This window comes from Electrophorus electricus, chromosome 8 (assembly GCF_013358815.1).
Source record: "Electrophorus electricus isolate fEleEle1 chromosome 8, fEleEle1.pri, whole genome shotgun sequence".
In the NCBI taxonomy this organism is placed as follows: Eukaryota; Metazoa; Chordata; class Actinopteri; order Gymnotiformes; family Gymnotidae; genus Electrophorus; species Electrophorus electricus.
The window spans coordinates 27,104,080-27,121,108 of NC_049542.1; the positions used below are offsets into that span (position 1 = coordinate 27,104,080).

A 17,029-nucleotide genomic window follows, 5' to 3' on the forward strand; every position below is an offset into this window, starting at 1 on the left:
GCTGAAAGTGTCTTTCTTTCTGTCCAGCTGCCATGAAAGGATAAACTCATTCTGCCACTTTGCTTAGGCACACCCTACTGTCCAAACAACCATCTACAGGTATCCGAGGACCCAGTGTGTGCCAAGAAAATATTCCCACACCATTACTCCACCTCCACCAACCTGAACTGTTGACACCTGATGGGAAAGGCTAATCGATTCATGTTGCTGGTGCCAAATTCTGACCTTTCCATCAGAATGGTTTGACAAAAATCTGCATTCATCTGACCAGGTGATGTTTCTCCATTGCTCACTGATCCAGTTTTTATGCTCTTTTATCCACTGAAGTCTTGTTTTTTTGTTCCCCTTAGACAGCAACATCACTGAAACTGTTTTTTGGTAGCCGATCTGTGCTAAGGAACATCAGCTTGTGTGTTTGGACACACAAGTGGGAACATCAGCATTGCATTCGTCTGCTATGTGCTTGACTGTACACCGCCTATTCCTCAAAATGATTCTTGATATCCTTCTCGGACCCCTTTCATCAGTGAGTTGTTTATGTCCACAGGATCCCCTTTCGCGGGATGTTTTTCCTTGATCACACTGCTCTTGTTATACTCTTGACACCGTTGCACAAGAAAACCCCAGGAAATTGGCAGTTTTTGAAATTATGGCCCTGGCTAATCTGACACCAATGACCATAACATGGCTAGTCTAACTCCGTTCACCATGCCTTATTCAAAGTCATTGAGATCACTCAATTTTCCCATTGTAATGTCAATTCACACTGGAACTGTTCCCAGAACAGTCTTTGTAATACAGTCTTCTAACACAATGTAATGACAGGTCTTTGTAATGTAAAGTTACTAACAGAAACAACAGTGGGCTATTTTTTGGGTGACTAAAGTTAACTGGGTCACTTCCAAGTTTTATCTCATTTTGATTATGATAATCAAAAGCATCTGCAAATATGTTTATGAAACTAAAACAAAAATATTTAAATTGCTAAAATTTGCTCTGTATACAAATGTGTTGCCTTTGTCCAAAATAGCCATCCTGATATCACTACTGATTAACCCCAGAGTTTGTATACACTAATATCACAAACTCATTTAATTAACTCTCTCTAACCCCCCCACCACACACAGAAGTTCACACACCAAAGAACAATCACACACCTGTAATCTTAGAGATATATTTTCTGTTAACGGATGCATCTTACATTAACAATGGTTATGTCATCTTCCTGTGTTCCTCGAACAGACTGTTTTAGGGTGTTGCTATGCAACAATGTTTGGTGAGCTTCAGGCATGTAGATTGTGTCAGGAGCTAATTAAATTTCCACAGGGAGAGATGCTGCACCCCTTCATGTTATAATAAGGTAATAATAAAGTAGATTGTACAAGACAAAGGTACATCGCTCACATATACAGCTCTGGTGGGACATCTACAATATGATATTGCTGATTATTTTACAGGGTGAGTTTTAACCAAATTGTTCAAAATGCATAATTTATTTGCTTTTCCTTTCATAAATTCACTCAACAAAGCATACTTGAAGTACAGTACAACGTCATGGGAGTCTGATGGGCTTTGATGCTATTTTTATTGTTACTATTTTATGATGACATTTTTGTTATTAATATGATGTTATTTTAATTTTATTTTCCTGCATTGACTATTTTTTAGTTTGCAGATATCTTTAAACTCTTTCCTACTTATAAGTTTCAAAGGCAACAACAAATCACTTTACACCTCTACATAAGTTAATAAATAATCTATACTATAGTATAAGATATTAAATTAGTTTACTAGTTAGTTGGTTAGTTTGGTTGTTTAAGTCACTCTGAACAAAAGTATCTGCTAAATATTGTAAATGTAAATGCAAACATAATTGATTGTCCTCCACTAAAATCAATTAACTCTTTGATATGTTGCAGTTTGTCCTTAAGGGATATTTTCCATCCTTTCCAAACAAGTTCATTCTTCTTTTTCATGGATTTAATGCCATCCCCAAATGCTATGTGAAAGACAGACGCATCACCATGTTGGTCAGCCAGCTGCTCCTGCTCGTCTACATCTTTACATTCCTCCTCGGACTTCCTGCCAACGTCCTCGCCTTCTGCACTTTCTGTCGCAAGGTCCGCCGTAAACCTGCTCCCATCGACATCCTTCTGCTCAACCTTACGATCTCCGACCTCATCTTCCTCGCCTTCTTACCTTTCAAGATGAAGGAGGCTTTTGACAACATGATATGGACTTTACCCGACTTCTTGTGTCCCCTCAGCAGTTTCATGTTCTTCTCTACAATATATACCAGCACCTTTTTTCTGACGGCAGTAAGCGTGGAGCGCTACCTGGGAGTTGCTTTCCCGTTCCGATACTCGTTGAACCGCCGGCCACGCTATGCTGTGATAGCTAGCATGTTCTTCTGGCTTGTGGGCACCATGAACCTGAGCATTGTCTATATCGTCCCGTTGATCCCTTCGAGCAGCGGGGATGACCGCAGCCTTGAAACAAACGACACCGTGCATCAGCCCTCGGGACAAAAGTGCTACAGCAACTTCACCATGGAGCAGTTGGACATTCTGCTCCCGGTCCGCCTGGAGCTCTTCCTGGTGCTCTTCTGCGTCCCATTCCTCATCTGCTGTTTCTGCTACATCAACTTCATTCGGATCCTGTCGAGGTTACCGCATATTGGCCGACGTCGCAAGCTGAGGGCTATCGGACTTGCCATGGGGACGCTAGTAGTGTTTGCTGTATGCTTTGGACCATACAATGTCTCCCACGCAGTCGGTTTTGTCCTTAAGGAGGACGAGGACTGGCGTGAGCTGGCTTTGATCTCCAGCACCCTAAACACTTGTCTGGACCCCATAATTTTCTACTTCTCCTCAGCAGCAGTAAGGAGCACGATCAGTGGTTTTATAAAAGGAGTCAGGGAGAAAGTTCACGTCTTAAGATGCAAGAAGTTTCAGTGTTGCACCTTTCTGGTCCCCACTACTGAGAAATACAGAGAAACATATCCACCTGACAACTTAAGATGCACTTAGCATCGCTGGAATTTGTATACATTTGATATGTATGATTAGTTGTGGATGATTTAACTGGAAGACCCATGGTACTGTATGCTTGTTTACCTGACTGAAGGCTTCTGTAAGGAACAGTTCAAGATTTGGCTCGGCCTAAACAATAATGTAAGTGCTGATCTAACATACATCTAACACCCACCACAAAACTATGTTAAGTTTCTTTTGTGGGACATATTTTGTTATTATCAAACAGTCTGCTCTATGCTTTCCACACAGTGTGAGATAATATTCTGGACCTGTCCAAGATGTTTATATTTGGACAGAAACCTTCAGCTGTTGTGTGACCTCAGACCTGTTCCTTGTTCCTTATGACTGGCCTGGGATATCAGAAAAGCAAATGTAGAGAAATTATACAACCTTGCATAACATTAGCCAAATAACATGCCCCTCTATCCACAGCAGAGAAGTGAAGGCAGAAACTATTATTATTATTATTATTATTATTATTATTATTATTATTATTATTATTATTATTATTGTGTTCTACCAAATATCCTATCAGAAAGTGATGCTTCCTGTAATATTATTTTGAAATTAAGGTTCATTGAAATGGAACTGATAAAAACATTTCAAATTGTTTCAGTTTGATTATCATTAAATTATATGATATTTATTGTGCGTAGACCATGCCTTCAATAATGGTTGAGATGGTTGTGATTACCGAATTCAGCGGGTGGGAGGTTGTGGGGGGGGGGGGGTTAGTAGGCAGAAGACAGGGAGGAGGACAAGTGTCAGATTTGTTATGCAGAGCAAAGTCAGGCAGTATAAACAGGGAGGAGAAAAGATTAGGCATGGTCTATCTCCCACACTTGATAATTCATAACCCCGTACAATGTTTATAGTGGTAATTGCTCCACTAAATAATGATGGTTTCTGTACTCTGCTGTTGAGATTTGTCAGTATGTGTGCCATCCTGTTAAAGGATTGTTTCTTCAATTCTCATGTGCCATGTTCATAAATAATCACAATTTTAATAGATGCAATTTAGAAGCGCAAAGATGAAAGATAGTACTATGCAGTAGTATACTTTATTTAATACCAAATCTGTAAAGATTAAATTTGCTTTAATTGTCTATCTAGCTATAAAAGAACAGAAACAAACAGAGATGTGTTTTTGTTTTTGAAACACTCTTTTGTATTACTGTATTACTTAAAACATTTCTATTCATGATTTCTATGAATGAATATGTGCATAAGTATCAGTTTGCATGCAGAACAGACTAGGGTGTAGACAATATGGTTTTAACTATAATAAATCCAGTACTAGTACCTTAAAAGTCCAAAGACTCACGTTCATTCATTTGCTTGCTGAGAAATTACTCTCCAAGTTTAGATACAAATTGTAGACTGCATATGAACCTGGACAGGCTGTAGCATGTACCTTTCTTTCTGTACAGTTTCTCCTTGTAGGGCTGTCTCCTCTCCTCTGTATTATGAATAGGAATGATTGCATTAGTCATCAGAAATATATACATCTGATTAAATTTGCAGATGACTGTTATTGTGTGTCTCTTACTGAATGAGGAGGAAGTGTATGGCCCTGTTGATGAGGACCTTTTTTTGCAATTACAAAACAAAAGGCATGCTAACTGATTTCAGAAGGTGGTTTATTGCTTGTTCACATAGCAAGGAACACTGACATTGAAATAGTAGATAGTTATCAATAACTGGGCATCATCAATAACTCCTCAACACTATCATCATATCATCAGACGTCGCAATCTCAGCAACCTCACTGATTCACAACGCTTCACACCATCACATATCGTGGTGGCAGGAGGGCTCTGGAACTGCCAATCTGCTGTGCAGAAGGCTGACTTCATCTCAGCATTAGCATCCCTCCACTTCCTACACTTCCTGGCTCTAACAGAAACATGGATCACCCCTGAGAACTCGGCGACTCTGCCTTTTCATTCATACATTCTCTGAGGCCTCTCAGCCGGGGAGGTGGCATAGGTTTACTATTGTCTTGAGTTGGCGTTTCACTCCTCTTTCCTTCTCTACACTTTCCATCTCCTCTTTTGAATTTCATGCCATTACAGTGTCTTTCCCCACCAAACTTCTTATCATTGTCATCTACCTCCCTCCAGGTTCCCTAGATCACTTCACTGATGAGCTCGACATCCTCCTGAGTCATTTCCCCATTGAAGGAAATCCACTGATTATCCTTGGTGACATCAACCTTCCATCAAACAAGCTGCATTCCTTCTACATCCTTCTGCTGTTGACAGCATTTAACCTCACCCTCAACCACTCTCCTCCGACTCATAAAGCTGGCAATGTTCTGGACCTGATCTTCACCTGTACCACCACAACAGTGGACATCGCAATCACCCCCCTCCACCTCTCGGACTATCACTTTCTATCCTTCTCTCTCTCCCTTCCTTTTCTTTCTATCCAGTCCTCCCCAATGTGTTCCTCCTCCTTCCATCACAATCCTTACTCCATAACTCCCTCTTCCCTTCTACTATTTTGTCCACCCTTCCTCACCCTGACTCTCTATCCTCTCTCTCTTTGGATACAGTTACAAATACTTTCATTTCTACACACCTCATCAATGAATCTTCTGTGCCCTCTCTCCTCTAGACCTGCTAAGTCCTCCCCACCTGTCCCCTGGCTAACAGAAACACTTCGCTGCCACAGGAGAGAACTAAGGACTGCAGAGAGGTAGTGGAGGAAATCTCACCTAGATCCAGACCTCAGCTCATACCAATCTCTCCTTTCCAACTTCAGCAGGGACCCTTGCAGTCTTCAAGCACAGACTGAAGACCCATCTATTCATGGAATATTTAAATGACAACTGACCCTGCTCCTATATTGACTGACTAAACTAATATTTATTGTAGGGTATTGTTTATTACACTGATGTTGTCTAACAAACTCTAGTACTTATTGTTTATTGCACTTATTGTTTAAGATAGACTACTTCTAGTCATCAGCAGTGATCCCTGTATTTCTACAGTATTCTAGATCATTGGTATATTGGACTCTAACCTGCTGTACTGGCTAGGATGTATTCTATCAGGAAATGACTGTCACGTTGCTGCTGGCCCAAGTGCCGATGAAGGTAGAGCAGGACGCACAGACTCCCTCGACAGTGACATACATTTATTAACATAGAACACATACTATAACAATGGCACTCACACACAACATTAACGACAGACATGACTATACATTTAACTGGACACAGGCTACACAACATTTTACAATAGCTACAAAAACGTTTTAACAGACTTCAGCAAACAATGACCAACACGATGCACACACTAGCAGAAGGTTAAATAGACACACGGTGGTAACCCCGTGCAGGTAAGTGCAATCACAGAGGGCGTGGCTACAAATGACGGTGAACCCCCCTGCATGCGGCAGGCCGTATCACGTGACTTGTTGGGGGGGGTGGGGTGGGGGCATCCCGTGACAATGACAAAGCACATTTGTAAGCCGCTCTGGATAAGAGTGTCTGCTAAATGCCGTAAATGTAAATTTTGAATAGTACATTAAAATTGAAAGCCGACGTATACATTTTAAAATGTTGCAGCAATGGATATATTTTCATTGGAAAATTGTAGGGTTAAAAAATATATGGTATGTACTATTTAAATAAAAGTTGAATTAAATCAGATTGAACTTTTTGTATAGTTGTTTTGTTTGGTGGCCTCAGTCAGTAAAGTTATAAGGGTGGGGCATGAGGTAGAGAAACCCAGTGCTATTCCCCACTGTCCTGGTCATTCATTGTCCTGATCATTCAACTGTCGTGGTCATTCACTGTCCTTGTCATTCCCTACAAAGGGAGTCTGAGGATCTGCCATCCTGTTGGCACAACCAAAAGGTTTAGAACCCATTTATTATGCCCTAAAAAACAATTCTTTCACAGTATGAATTAAAAAAGTCTTGCAATGGTCACTGAAGCTCTTTGGAGATTCATTTAGGTCTTTCATAATGCAGTCGGACTTGTATATAGTTGACTCACTTTAACATGTATAAATGCATGTGTATTTTTGTTAATTAGTTTTTATGTCCGTAAAGGTAAATGTTTTATATGTTTTCTAACAAATTATTGCACAACAAATAAAAGGATTTCAATGATTATTAAAACAAGATAGCTATGTGTTCACACTCCCTAAATTGGTTAAAAAAGCAATCCATGAACAGCTATTGAATATGACATGGATGTAAAGTTGATGAAGCTACAGTTTAATTTAGATTTCAGAATGGCAAAAACTTCCATCCTTTAGGTTAAGGACAAGGCCAAAATAAATAACTAAAATTATAAATAATAAATTACTTAAAAAGAAAGAAAACAAAATATACCTAAATCAGGCCTGGTCACCCAGACCACTGAGACCATGCTGCAAACCATGGCAAACCAACCCTGTCATACCCTCCAGTTCTCCCGCTTATTAACATCACCTGTTCTGCATACTGGCCTGCATATTTAAAACCTGTTGCCATCATCACTCTTTGCAAATTCTCATTTGTGTATTTAAGTGCATTTCTAAGCCCGTTCTAATGGTTTGCTGGTCATGTTTACTCTAGCCTGTCGCATGTTTCTTTTCCCTTTTCCTCTGATCAGACCATCCATTTTGGTTACTCTGATTTGGCCTTTGCCTCTATATTGGATTTTGCTTTTCTTGTGATTTGGCTTAAAATCTTCAGTGACATTTTCAGTTTTATCCAAAGCAACTTAAAATTATGTCTGAGTACAACTTGAGGCATAATTGTCTTGTCTAGGGGCTCAAAGCAATGGGATTGGAACAGGCAACCTTCTGATTACTAGTCAAGTAAATTAACCACTGAGCTATTTTATCAATTCACACACAACTCTTCAGGGACCCCGATGATGACAATCACTGATATAAACACTGTCACAAGATGCTACCCCCCCCCCCCAAGTCACGTGGTACGGCCTGCCGCGTGCAGGGGGGTTCACCCATGTTTGTAGCCACACCCCCGTGAAGGCACGCGCCTGTATGGGGTGTTACGTGTTAATGTGTGTTTGTCTATTCAAACCCCCGTCAGTGTGTGCCTCACCGTTGGTCATTGTTTGTTTGCTGATGTATGTTAGTATGTATATAGTCATTTGTTAGATGTGAGTGTAGTCTGTGTTTAGTTAAAACATCATGTCTGTCGTTAGTGTTGTGTGTGAGTGCCATTGTTCTACATGTTTTATGTTAATAAATGTTTCACTTTGAGGGAGTCTGTGCATCCTGTTCCACGCCCACCGGCACTCGGGCCAGTGACAATGTTACTAACACAATAAAAATGTTTAACACAATAATACATACAACACTTATTTAATAATACAAAAACAATATAAATAGCATAATGTTAAACAATATTTTCCATTCCTAATACAGAATTTGTTGGAAACAATAATCTTAATACATAAATAAATACAACCAAAATAATAAATACATAAAAACAGATTTAAAACATTAAAAATATCAGATGCTGGCACACATCAATCAACCAGAAACATAAATAAAAGCATTTGGTGAACTGTGGATTTTCTGGCTGAATTTCCTAAGGTTTTGTTTTTGTTTCTCCACAACCTTTTTAGGTATGTTTTGGTCTTTCCAGGATCCACCTGTAACCATGAGATGATAGTTATAGAATTCATCCCACGATTTGAGGAAGTGAATCAAGAAAATGTTGTGAAAAAACATCTCAGGGTATCTGATGACCTCTGAGAACAGAACAGCACCAACTGCAATGGCGTCCTCCGGGGACTGTACAGAGGAGCGAACTTTGTCATGGTTCCTTATTAAGTAATTATACAGTGTTTCACAATATATTTTATTGAATTTTTTGGTTGTACTTAATTTAACGTAACACAAACCCTTTACCTTAATATTTATGAATTTATAATGCCCATCTGGGCATTTGTACTGGGGGACAACATAGAGATCATTACATTGTAATTTCAGGACATAATTTCCTATTTCTAAAAAAATGTCATCTTTTTTTTCATTTGTATATGCTGACTTTTTTCTTATAAGGAAAAGTATATTTTGAGCATACTGCTGAAAATCTCCATTTTTAAGGGCTAAACATAAGTCCAAAGATAGAATTACAGTTTTTGTAGCACATTCAGAGTGCCCAGGAGCAGCAATTTGTTTGATTTCTGTAATGGCCTGGTCATTCTCCCATGAAGTGTGCACTTCAGTTTTGTCATTCACGGTATCAAGACAGAGACAGACCGATTTTGTTGAAACTTTGAAAGTGTCTTTTGGGTCAGGACACCAAAAATTCCTCTGCTTCAAATTAGAGTCACTGAATGATATATATACTTCTTTATTTCCATTCTTCTCTAGACCGGTCTGTGGACCAACAAATAAAAGATATGACCCATAGATAGACATAAATATACAACAATTTTATTCGATACCTTTTATCAATTTGTGTGCCATATTTTTTCCTTCTCACCTCGAATAATACAGGTTCTTCATCTCCAACAATTTTCTGCACACCATTTGGGTCTCAACGGTCATGGTCGTCACTGCAGAATATTTGACTTATTAGGTAAACTTTACCCTTCCCCAAAGGAGCAATAAACATAATAAGAGCTGTAAAGTTAAATGTACAATCTACAAACCTCCTTGGCCATGTATTTTAAAATAATAATGATAACAATAATATACATTATCTGTCCTTTAAAAATGTATTTTCTATTTACCTGGTTTTCTGCTCTGTTCTGACAGGGCTGAAGAAGATTACTGTCTCCCAGGTCCACATGCTGTACTGGAATTTGCACCTATATGTGGTCAATTAACACAGGATTTATATTTACAAATAGGAACAAGTTGATTTGTAATGTTAGAATTAATCTGAATGTTTTACACCTTATTTAAAAAAAAAGAGTACTTATAATTTGCAGTTTACCATGTATTGTTTGTTACCTTTTTGGTCACACTTTATATCAAGCATTTCTAATACAGTGGGTATCATGAAAAAAACATTTTTGTATCATCTTAAATTTCTTGTACCTTTGTCATAAAGTCAGGTCATACAAATATGACATGTCAGATTGAAGACATTGGGTTTGAGACCAAAAGATAAATATAACAATATAGATTGAAATTTCACAAAATAGGAGATGAAAGATCAGAATTTTACAGCTAAAAGAAAACTTTAGGGGCAGAAATATAGAGGCCATACCACAAATTACAAATCATTTATCAACAATAAGAACTGAAATGCCAGATTTGAATTTACAAAAAAAGACAGACCACAGACATTATAGAACACTTTTTATGGACTGATGAGATCCATATTAAGCTCCATCAAGGTGTGGAGAAAAGAGGTCTGCTCATGATCTAACATATGAGTTCAAATGTCCAAATATGAGTTCAAATGTCAAAATATGAGTTCATATGTCAGACACAACGCAGGTAGCTACATGGCTTCGGCTTGCATGGTTGCTTCTGGAATGGGTTCACTAATCTTTGTTTATGAATTAACTCATGATGAACACAGAAGTCTTCAGAAAATGAATGAACTCAGAAGTCTTCAGAAACATTCTGTCTGCTAATTTACACACAAATGCATCCAGAGTAATCATGAGAAACTTCAACATCCCAATGTCAATTACCCAAAACACAACAATGTCAATTACATAACACAACAAATTACTTTACCAAGGGGAAAAGTGTAATGCTGTAACCATTTACAGCATTTAGCTGACACTATCCAAAGCAACTTACAATGCTGACTAAATACAAAAAACAATTGAGAGTTATGGGTCTTGCTCAGTAGACCAATAATGACAACTTAGTGGGGGCTTGAACTGGCAACCTTCTGGTTATAAGTCAAGCACCTAAACCACTGAGCTACCATTACACAACCAAACCATGCAAGCCCCCAGAACAAATAAGGGGTGAAAGAAATTGTGGTAAAAACCTTGAAAAGCAATAAAACTAATACAACAGATTGGTGATATCAGTGCATCACTGCTTTGATGCAGTTACTGCAAGCAAATGTTAGTTGCATTATTTTTAGTTGTATTAACAGAATATTATCTGTTCCTATCATTTTACTCACATCACCATTGGGTGGTCTGTCTCCTCAAGTGTCATGTTCTATATCATTTTACACATCTACATGTAAATATCAGTTAATGAAAGCTGGAATTGTGATATATTATCCCATACTCATTTTATGATCTCAAACCCATATGTCTTCAGTGTATGGAAAAATAAAAAGAAGTGTTCTTGCTGTTCCAATAATTTCAAAGAAAACTATATGTATTTGCATACAGTGTACTGCTGTAATCCAATGATAGCATTCAATACCTACTTAGTAGTTTAGATATAGCGATATTTATTGTTTAAATATAACCACAGCATATTAAAGTCACTTCATATAAAGTGGTATCCTATTTCTTTTATGCATTTTATGTGTAATATCTTAACTCAGTGTAATAAAGATGCAACAAAAATATTTTAAATTCTGCTTCAAGAAATCACTTTTTTCTAACAATTTAAATATTATTTTCTAACAATTGCAATTTCTTATAATAAGCAAAACAATATCCTTAAAGATGAAAGATGTAACTTTATTTCATTAGAAAATGCTTCTTTGCAAACAAATGATGCATTATTCTCGAACAGGAATATAATCATACTAGATGATGACCTCCTGTCTACAGTACTTTCGACAGTAATGGCAGTAAAACTCACTTGAAGGCTCCTATCACTAGAGGGCGACGCAGAGTTCTGAGCAGCACTGACAACACATACTGACAATGATACTTTTTTGATGGAAAGTGTGTAATCAATCCAGTACTCACAAACCAAACAATGGAGTCATATTTCAAGAAAAAGTGAAGAAAATGCATACTGTTCAAATTCGACAAGAGACCAGAACGAACACAGTCACTGAACCAGGTTAAGAAATAAATGTAGAAGACATGATATAGAAGAAAAGAGTATCAATCACTCTGCCCTTAAGATTATCCATGACCATTTAAGTTTCACATCCAGTAGGTTTCAATGTAACAATCATGGCTTTATTGCTAAAGTAAAGTTCTTTTTATCTTTGGTGGTGATCAGACTGTCATTCTGTTTCTGTAGTCTGAGAAGCCTTTGTGACCTGATTCATTGGATTAGGTCCTGGATGGGATTAAACATGTGCACAGGGAGTCTCGGTTCACTCCACAGGGATTATGGCTCCTGGTTCTGGCCCTTGTTTCACTTTGGTTCCTTGTTCTGCTCTTTATTGTTTTCAGGAGTTCCTCATCTTGACACTCAATCATGTGTTTAAATCCTGTGTTTTCCCTGTCTTGTCATTGGTCATTGTTTTATGTACTAGTCCTCTTGTCATGTTTCCTTGCTGCTGTTTTTATTCGGTATTCCTTCTAATTCATTATCCAGTTCTGTGTTTATACCAGTTCTTTTGGTTTTTTGAACCTGAATGGTCCTATGACTGATTCCAGATTTGCACTCAGTAAAAGTCACTTTGCTCAGTGCTTGTGTCCTGTCTCTGCTCATTCAGCAATAAATAATGACCATTTAACGAAAGATGCAGTGAGAGGGCGACATGCTGGTATGTGACTGGTATGAAGGACGCAGTAAGAGGGAGATGTACTGGTATGAGGGTAGTATGAAGAATGCAGTTAGGGGGCGATGCACTGAAGAGCTCCTGTGGCCATCCTCTTGGCCTTTAACCCTCTTGTGACTCCTTTGTCTGTCTTCCTGTCCTCTCCTATGTTGTTCCTTCCACCCATTTATGGTTCTGACTTGGTCCATGTTGAACTCTCTGTCCCTGTGCCTGTTGTTCTTGCTTTTTCTGTTCCCATGGTGACAGCTTCCTCATGCTTCCTTGTTTTGATTTTGCTCATTGTTTCTCCTTTTGTTGTTGTCTAGTGTAACTAGTTTTTTTGCCATTACCCTGGTGGTTAAACCTCCTGTCATCCCTGTCTTGTAGTTGACCATTTGTTGAAGTAACAGTTCTCTTGTTGGTTGTATCCTTCATGCTCCATTATCTGTTTCTGTGTTTATTTCTATTCTCTGTCCTCTGATATTATGGTATCTGGTTTTGTTTCTGTGTCGGGCCATGATGGTTTTTGACCCTCGACCACAGCTTGAACTCTGATTCTGGATTTGCTCATGAAAAAAGCCACTCTGCTCATCATTTGTGTCCTACCTCTGTTCATTCAGTGTTACGACCATAATCATAATCCTCATTGTTGAAGTACTCTGTCCTGATTCCAAAAAAATGTCATCCCTATTATCCAAAAAGGTTCAAGGCTATTAAAAGTGCAAGTTATATTCGTATAATTTTAGGAAACGGCTATTGTATGTGCTGAGGTGAGCTTCTGCTACTTCAACCTGTAGACTGATTGTCAGAGAAAGAGAGACTTGAAAGTTAGAGTGCTATGAGGATCCTGAAGGCTTGGAACCACACATCACAGTGAACATGGTTTCACTTGCTGAAAACTAGACACGGAACTTACTGTGATACATTCCTTCTCCCTCATGGAGGTGAACTTGTGGTGGTCTTCTTTCTGACCAGCACTGCTGCAAGACCATAGAGGAGTTGGTGTGGAGAATAAAAAACATCTTGAGTGGCCTTTTTTCCTACATATGATTTGATTGAACAGAGTTCTTCAGATTTGCTAATGAAAAGGAAGACAGAAAAAGCAAGGCGGAAGCATATGTGGAGGCTGTCATATAGTCTAATCTCGGCAAATAAAAAAATCTTTGCAGTGTTTTGAAAAGTAAGACAAGTCTCAGACTCCTCGCAGTTTTGGCGAATGAAACGCATATTCTCACAGAAAATGGAATTCAGTCAAACCCAGTTTCAGCTTACCACCATTGAAAGCTCTCAAATGGAAATTTAGGACCGTATGATTATGTTTCAAAGCAAGAAAGAAGCAATGTTGTCCCCATACACCAATGTTATACTGTGGAGAACACACAGTTGATGAGAAGAAAGTTCTCAGACTTTCCTTGGTGATGGAAGCAGCAAGCTGTGATTGGACAACAGGAACTCTATCTGACATGACAAACCTCTCTTGGTTGACTTTAGGGTGTCCTTTATATCTTGGGAAGGCAATTGCTTTTATTGGTCTTCATCTTCTGGGTGATGGCACACCTTTTTCATACTTGATTGCATTTGACCTAGTAAAAACAAATTTTTAAAAATTAGATTCAGTGTATGACAGTGCATATAACATCATATTTGCATGTTTTTGGCTCACATATAAGCCCACTTAGACTACATTTCAGTATGACTACAAGATAGTAATGCAATTACGTAAATGTCTTTATGTTCCCTTCAACATGGAATTCAAATAAGCCTTCTAATGCTCATAGTACCTATTTAAGAAAGGATTAGTGTTGAGAATATATTATAATAATGCTGAAAACGATTACACAGAAGAGATTTATCACACCTTTTGTTGTGCTGTAGGAGTTATCATGAATGGGATTTTTGCCACTCTTGCCATCAGCTGTGGGGTTCTGAGTATCCAGGATTCTCTTGGATTGTGAATCCTACCAAAGAATAGTGTTTTGATTATTTTCAAATCTTTGGCACTTAATTTGCATCTTTTTTCTCAACACGTTTCTTGTGACCCTGTTGACTATTTGCAACAAAACCTTTGATGGTTCTGTGATCACGTCCCGATATTTTAGCAATTTTAAGAGTGCTGCATCCCTTTGAAAGACTTTTTACAATTTATGACTTTTCACAGTCAGTTAAATCTCTTTTTTGGCCCATTTGGCCTGAGGAAAAGAAGCTGCCTAATAATTATGCAAACATTGATATAGGGTGTTGATGTCCATAGGCCACACCCTCACTCAGTACACAAATACACATAATCTGATGCTTAAATCCAATAAGCATTCACGTTTATATAGCTTGGAGTTGGAAAATATGCATAGATATGATGATATGGTCAAAATATCATTAATGCATGGATTACTTGTATCATTTCATTAAATTTAATTTATGCTTTGTATTTTATTATTTATGGTCATGGGTTGTTGTGTTTTGTTTCTTAGGTCAACCATACATGTAACTTCAAAAACCACAAATATTGATGTAAATGCAGGATGATTAATTGAATGACAGGATAAAAATAGGCCTTTGACTTTTTTTGTGTCAAGTTCATAATCCTACAAAACTATTTTTCATGCTTTCACACAATTTTTCTCAAAGGTTTTTTTCTTTATAGACACTTCATATCAACACAGACAGAAACCCAAAACGTGCACTTTACCAGTTTATGTGCAGCAACCATTTTTGTTGGAGGAATGCTCAAAATGACACAGCCACACCCACTCACACACAGCCATGCCCACTCTAACTGGTTACACAGTAACTGCTTACACACATTCCACTTAACCACTTAGCAAGGCCATAGCAACCAATTGAGGTACCATAGCAACCACTTGGTAACACCCTAGCAAGCACCAGAGACTCCATAGCAATGACTTGCTAACTTCCTAGCAAGCACCTTGGATACAATAGTAACCACCTAAAACTACATGGAAATTGCATAAGCTGCATACTCACTGCATGTTTTTCAGTAAATGCACTTTTCTAGTTAAATGGATCCACAGAGGAACAAAGACACTATCAACTAAACAACGCATCACTCATTTTGGTTCCTTTAACTGATGCATAATTATACAATGGTATGGAAAATAGCTACCTATTGCAAACATAATAGGTAGGTTCTTGTAAACTCTATGAACATAGCAAAAGCTAGTTTTTAAGTTTTTTCTGTTGTCAGCTTTATGGAGATGGCTCTAGTTTGGGTAATTTTTTATTAAAAGTCATTCCAAAGGTCGACGGACTCAAGCAGGTACACCCTCAGTGGAATATAGTTAAATGCCCATTTAGATATGGTAGCTAACACAGCTTCTATGTTGAGCTTATTAAATATTTAAGCTGTTTGTGTACTAACAAAAACTAGAAGTAGACATGAACTGTCATGCTCACAGACCGGAGCATCTCCCATTTCCCTGGCTTCCTGATCACTTTTGTCTGTTTCCATAGTTCCCTGTCTCCCCCCCTTTATCTCCAAATATTCCTAGTTTGTTCCTAATTGTGATTTAAACCTTATTCCTGTGTTTCATGTTTGCTGGTCATTGTTTATGTCGATGTCATTTTCTGATTCTGCCTCTGCCTCACTTGCGTCTGGTTATGCTGTTCTTGTTCTCTATGTCCCAAGTTAAGTTACTTGCTCTGTTTACTCTTGCCATTCTCCTGTGGTATAGTTATATCTCACGCTTTCTATTGGTACTCCAGTTTACATTGCCCTCTCTGTCTGTATTGCCTTCCCAGTTCATGTTCATTAAGTTTTCTGTTCTCCTGTCCTCCATACATTTCCTTGGTGCTCTCGTCTACATTATTTTCCTGATCCGTAATCACCAGTTTTAGTCATCTTTTTCCTCATTTCGCTCCCTTTTAGGTTGCTATCCCCTTGTTCAGTCATACAAGTGTTGTTTGGTTTTCCTTTTAAATCTGTATTTTAGTCTTAGTGATTGTTTACCTAGTTAAGTAGCCCAGTTCTTTGTACTCCCTTTCCTTGTTTTTCTGCTCTGTTTATACTCTGTTCATGCTTCGTTGTGTTCCCATATGTTTTCCCTTAATATTTAGTTCTCTTATTTATCTAGTGCTCATCCTTACCCTAGTTAGCCTATTATCTTTTTGTTAGTTCCTGGGTTATATTCTCCTGGTGTTTCCATTATTAAACTTGTCATTCATTTACACTGTCCTGTCTATCGTCTTCTTTATGGCTTCCCCTGCTTTGGATTCTGCTTGCTCTCATGTTCGAGGCAGTGGTACTACACATGTGTGTTCGCCCTCAACCTTCCCCGCATTACAGAATGACCAGCCAACTAAGAACACAGTGAGCAAGACCACACCGGGCAGACTAACTCCTCTGGCACTGTGGAGACAAGGAGTTCTTGACACAAGTCTAAGAAGACCAAGGTAGTCAAGACTCC

The 17,029-nt window shown here is 38.3% G+C and overlaps 1 protein-coding gene across 1 annotated transcript; it reads left to right on the top strand.

Moving 5' to 3' along the window:
- Positions 1–2,024: 2,024 nt before the first annotated feature.
- LOC113578365 (free fatty acid receptor 2-like) lies at positions 2,025–3,029 on the top strand. Its single transcript, XM_027011561.2, has one exon. The coding sequence runs from the start codon at positions 2,025–2,027 to the stop codon at positions 3,027–3,029; it is 1,005 nt and encodes a 334-aa protein (XP_026867362.2).
- The last annotated feature ends 14,000 nt before the right edge of the window (positions 3,030–17,029 follow it).

Coding starts and splice junctions, on each gene's coding strand:
- LOC113578365 (XM_027011561.2), top strand. CDS start 2,025: ATGTTGGTCAGCCAGCTGCTCCTGCTCGTCTACATCTTTACATTCCTC.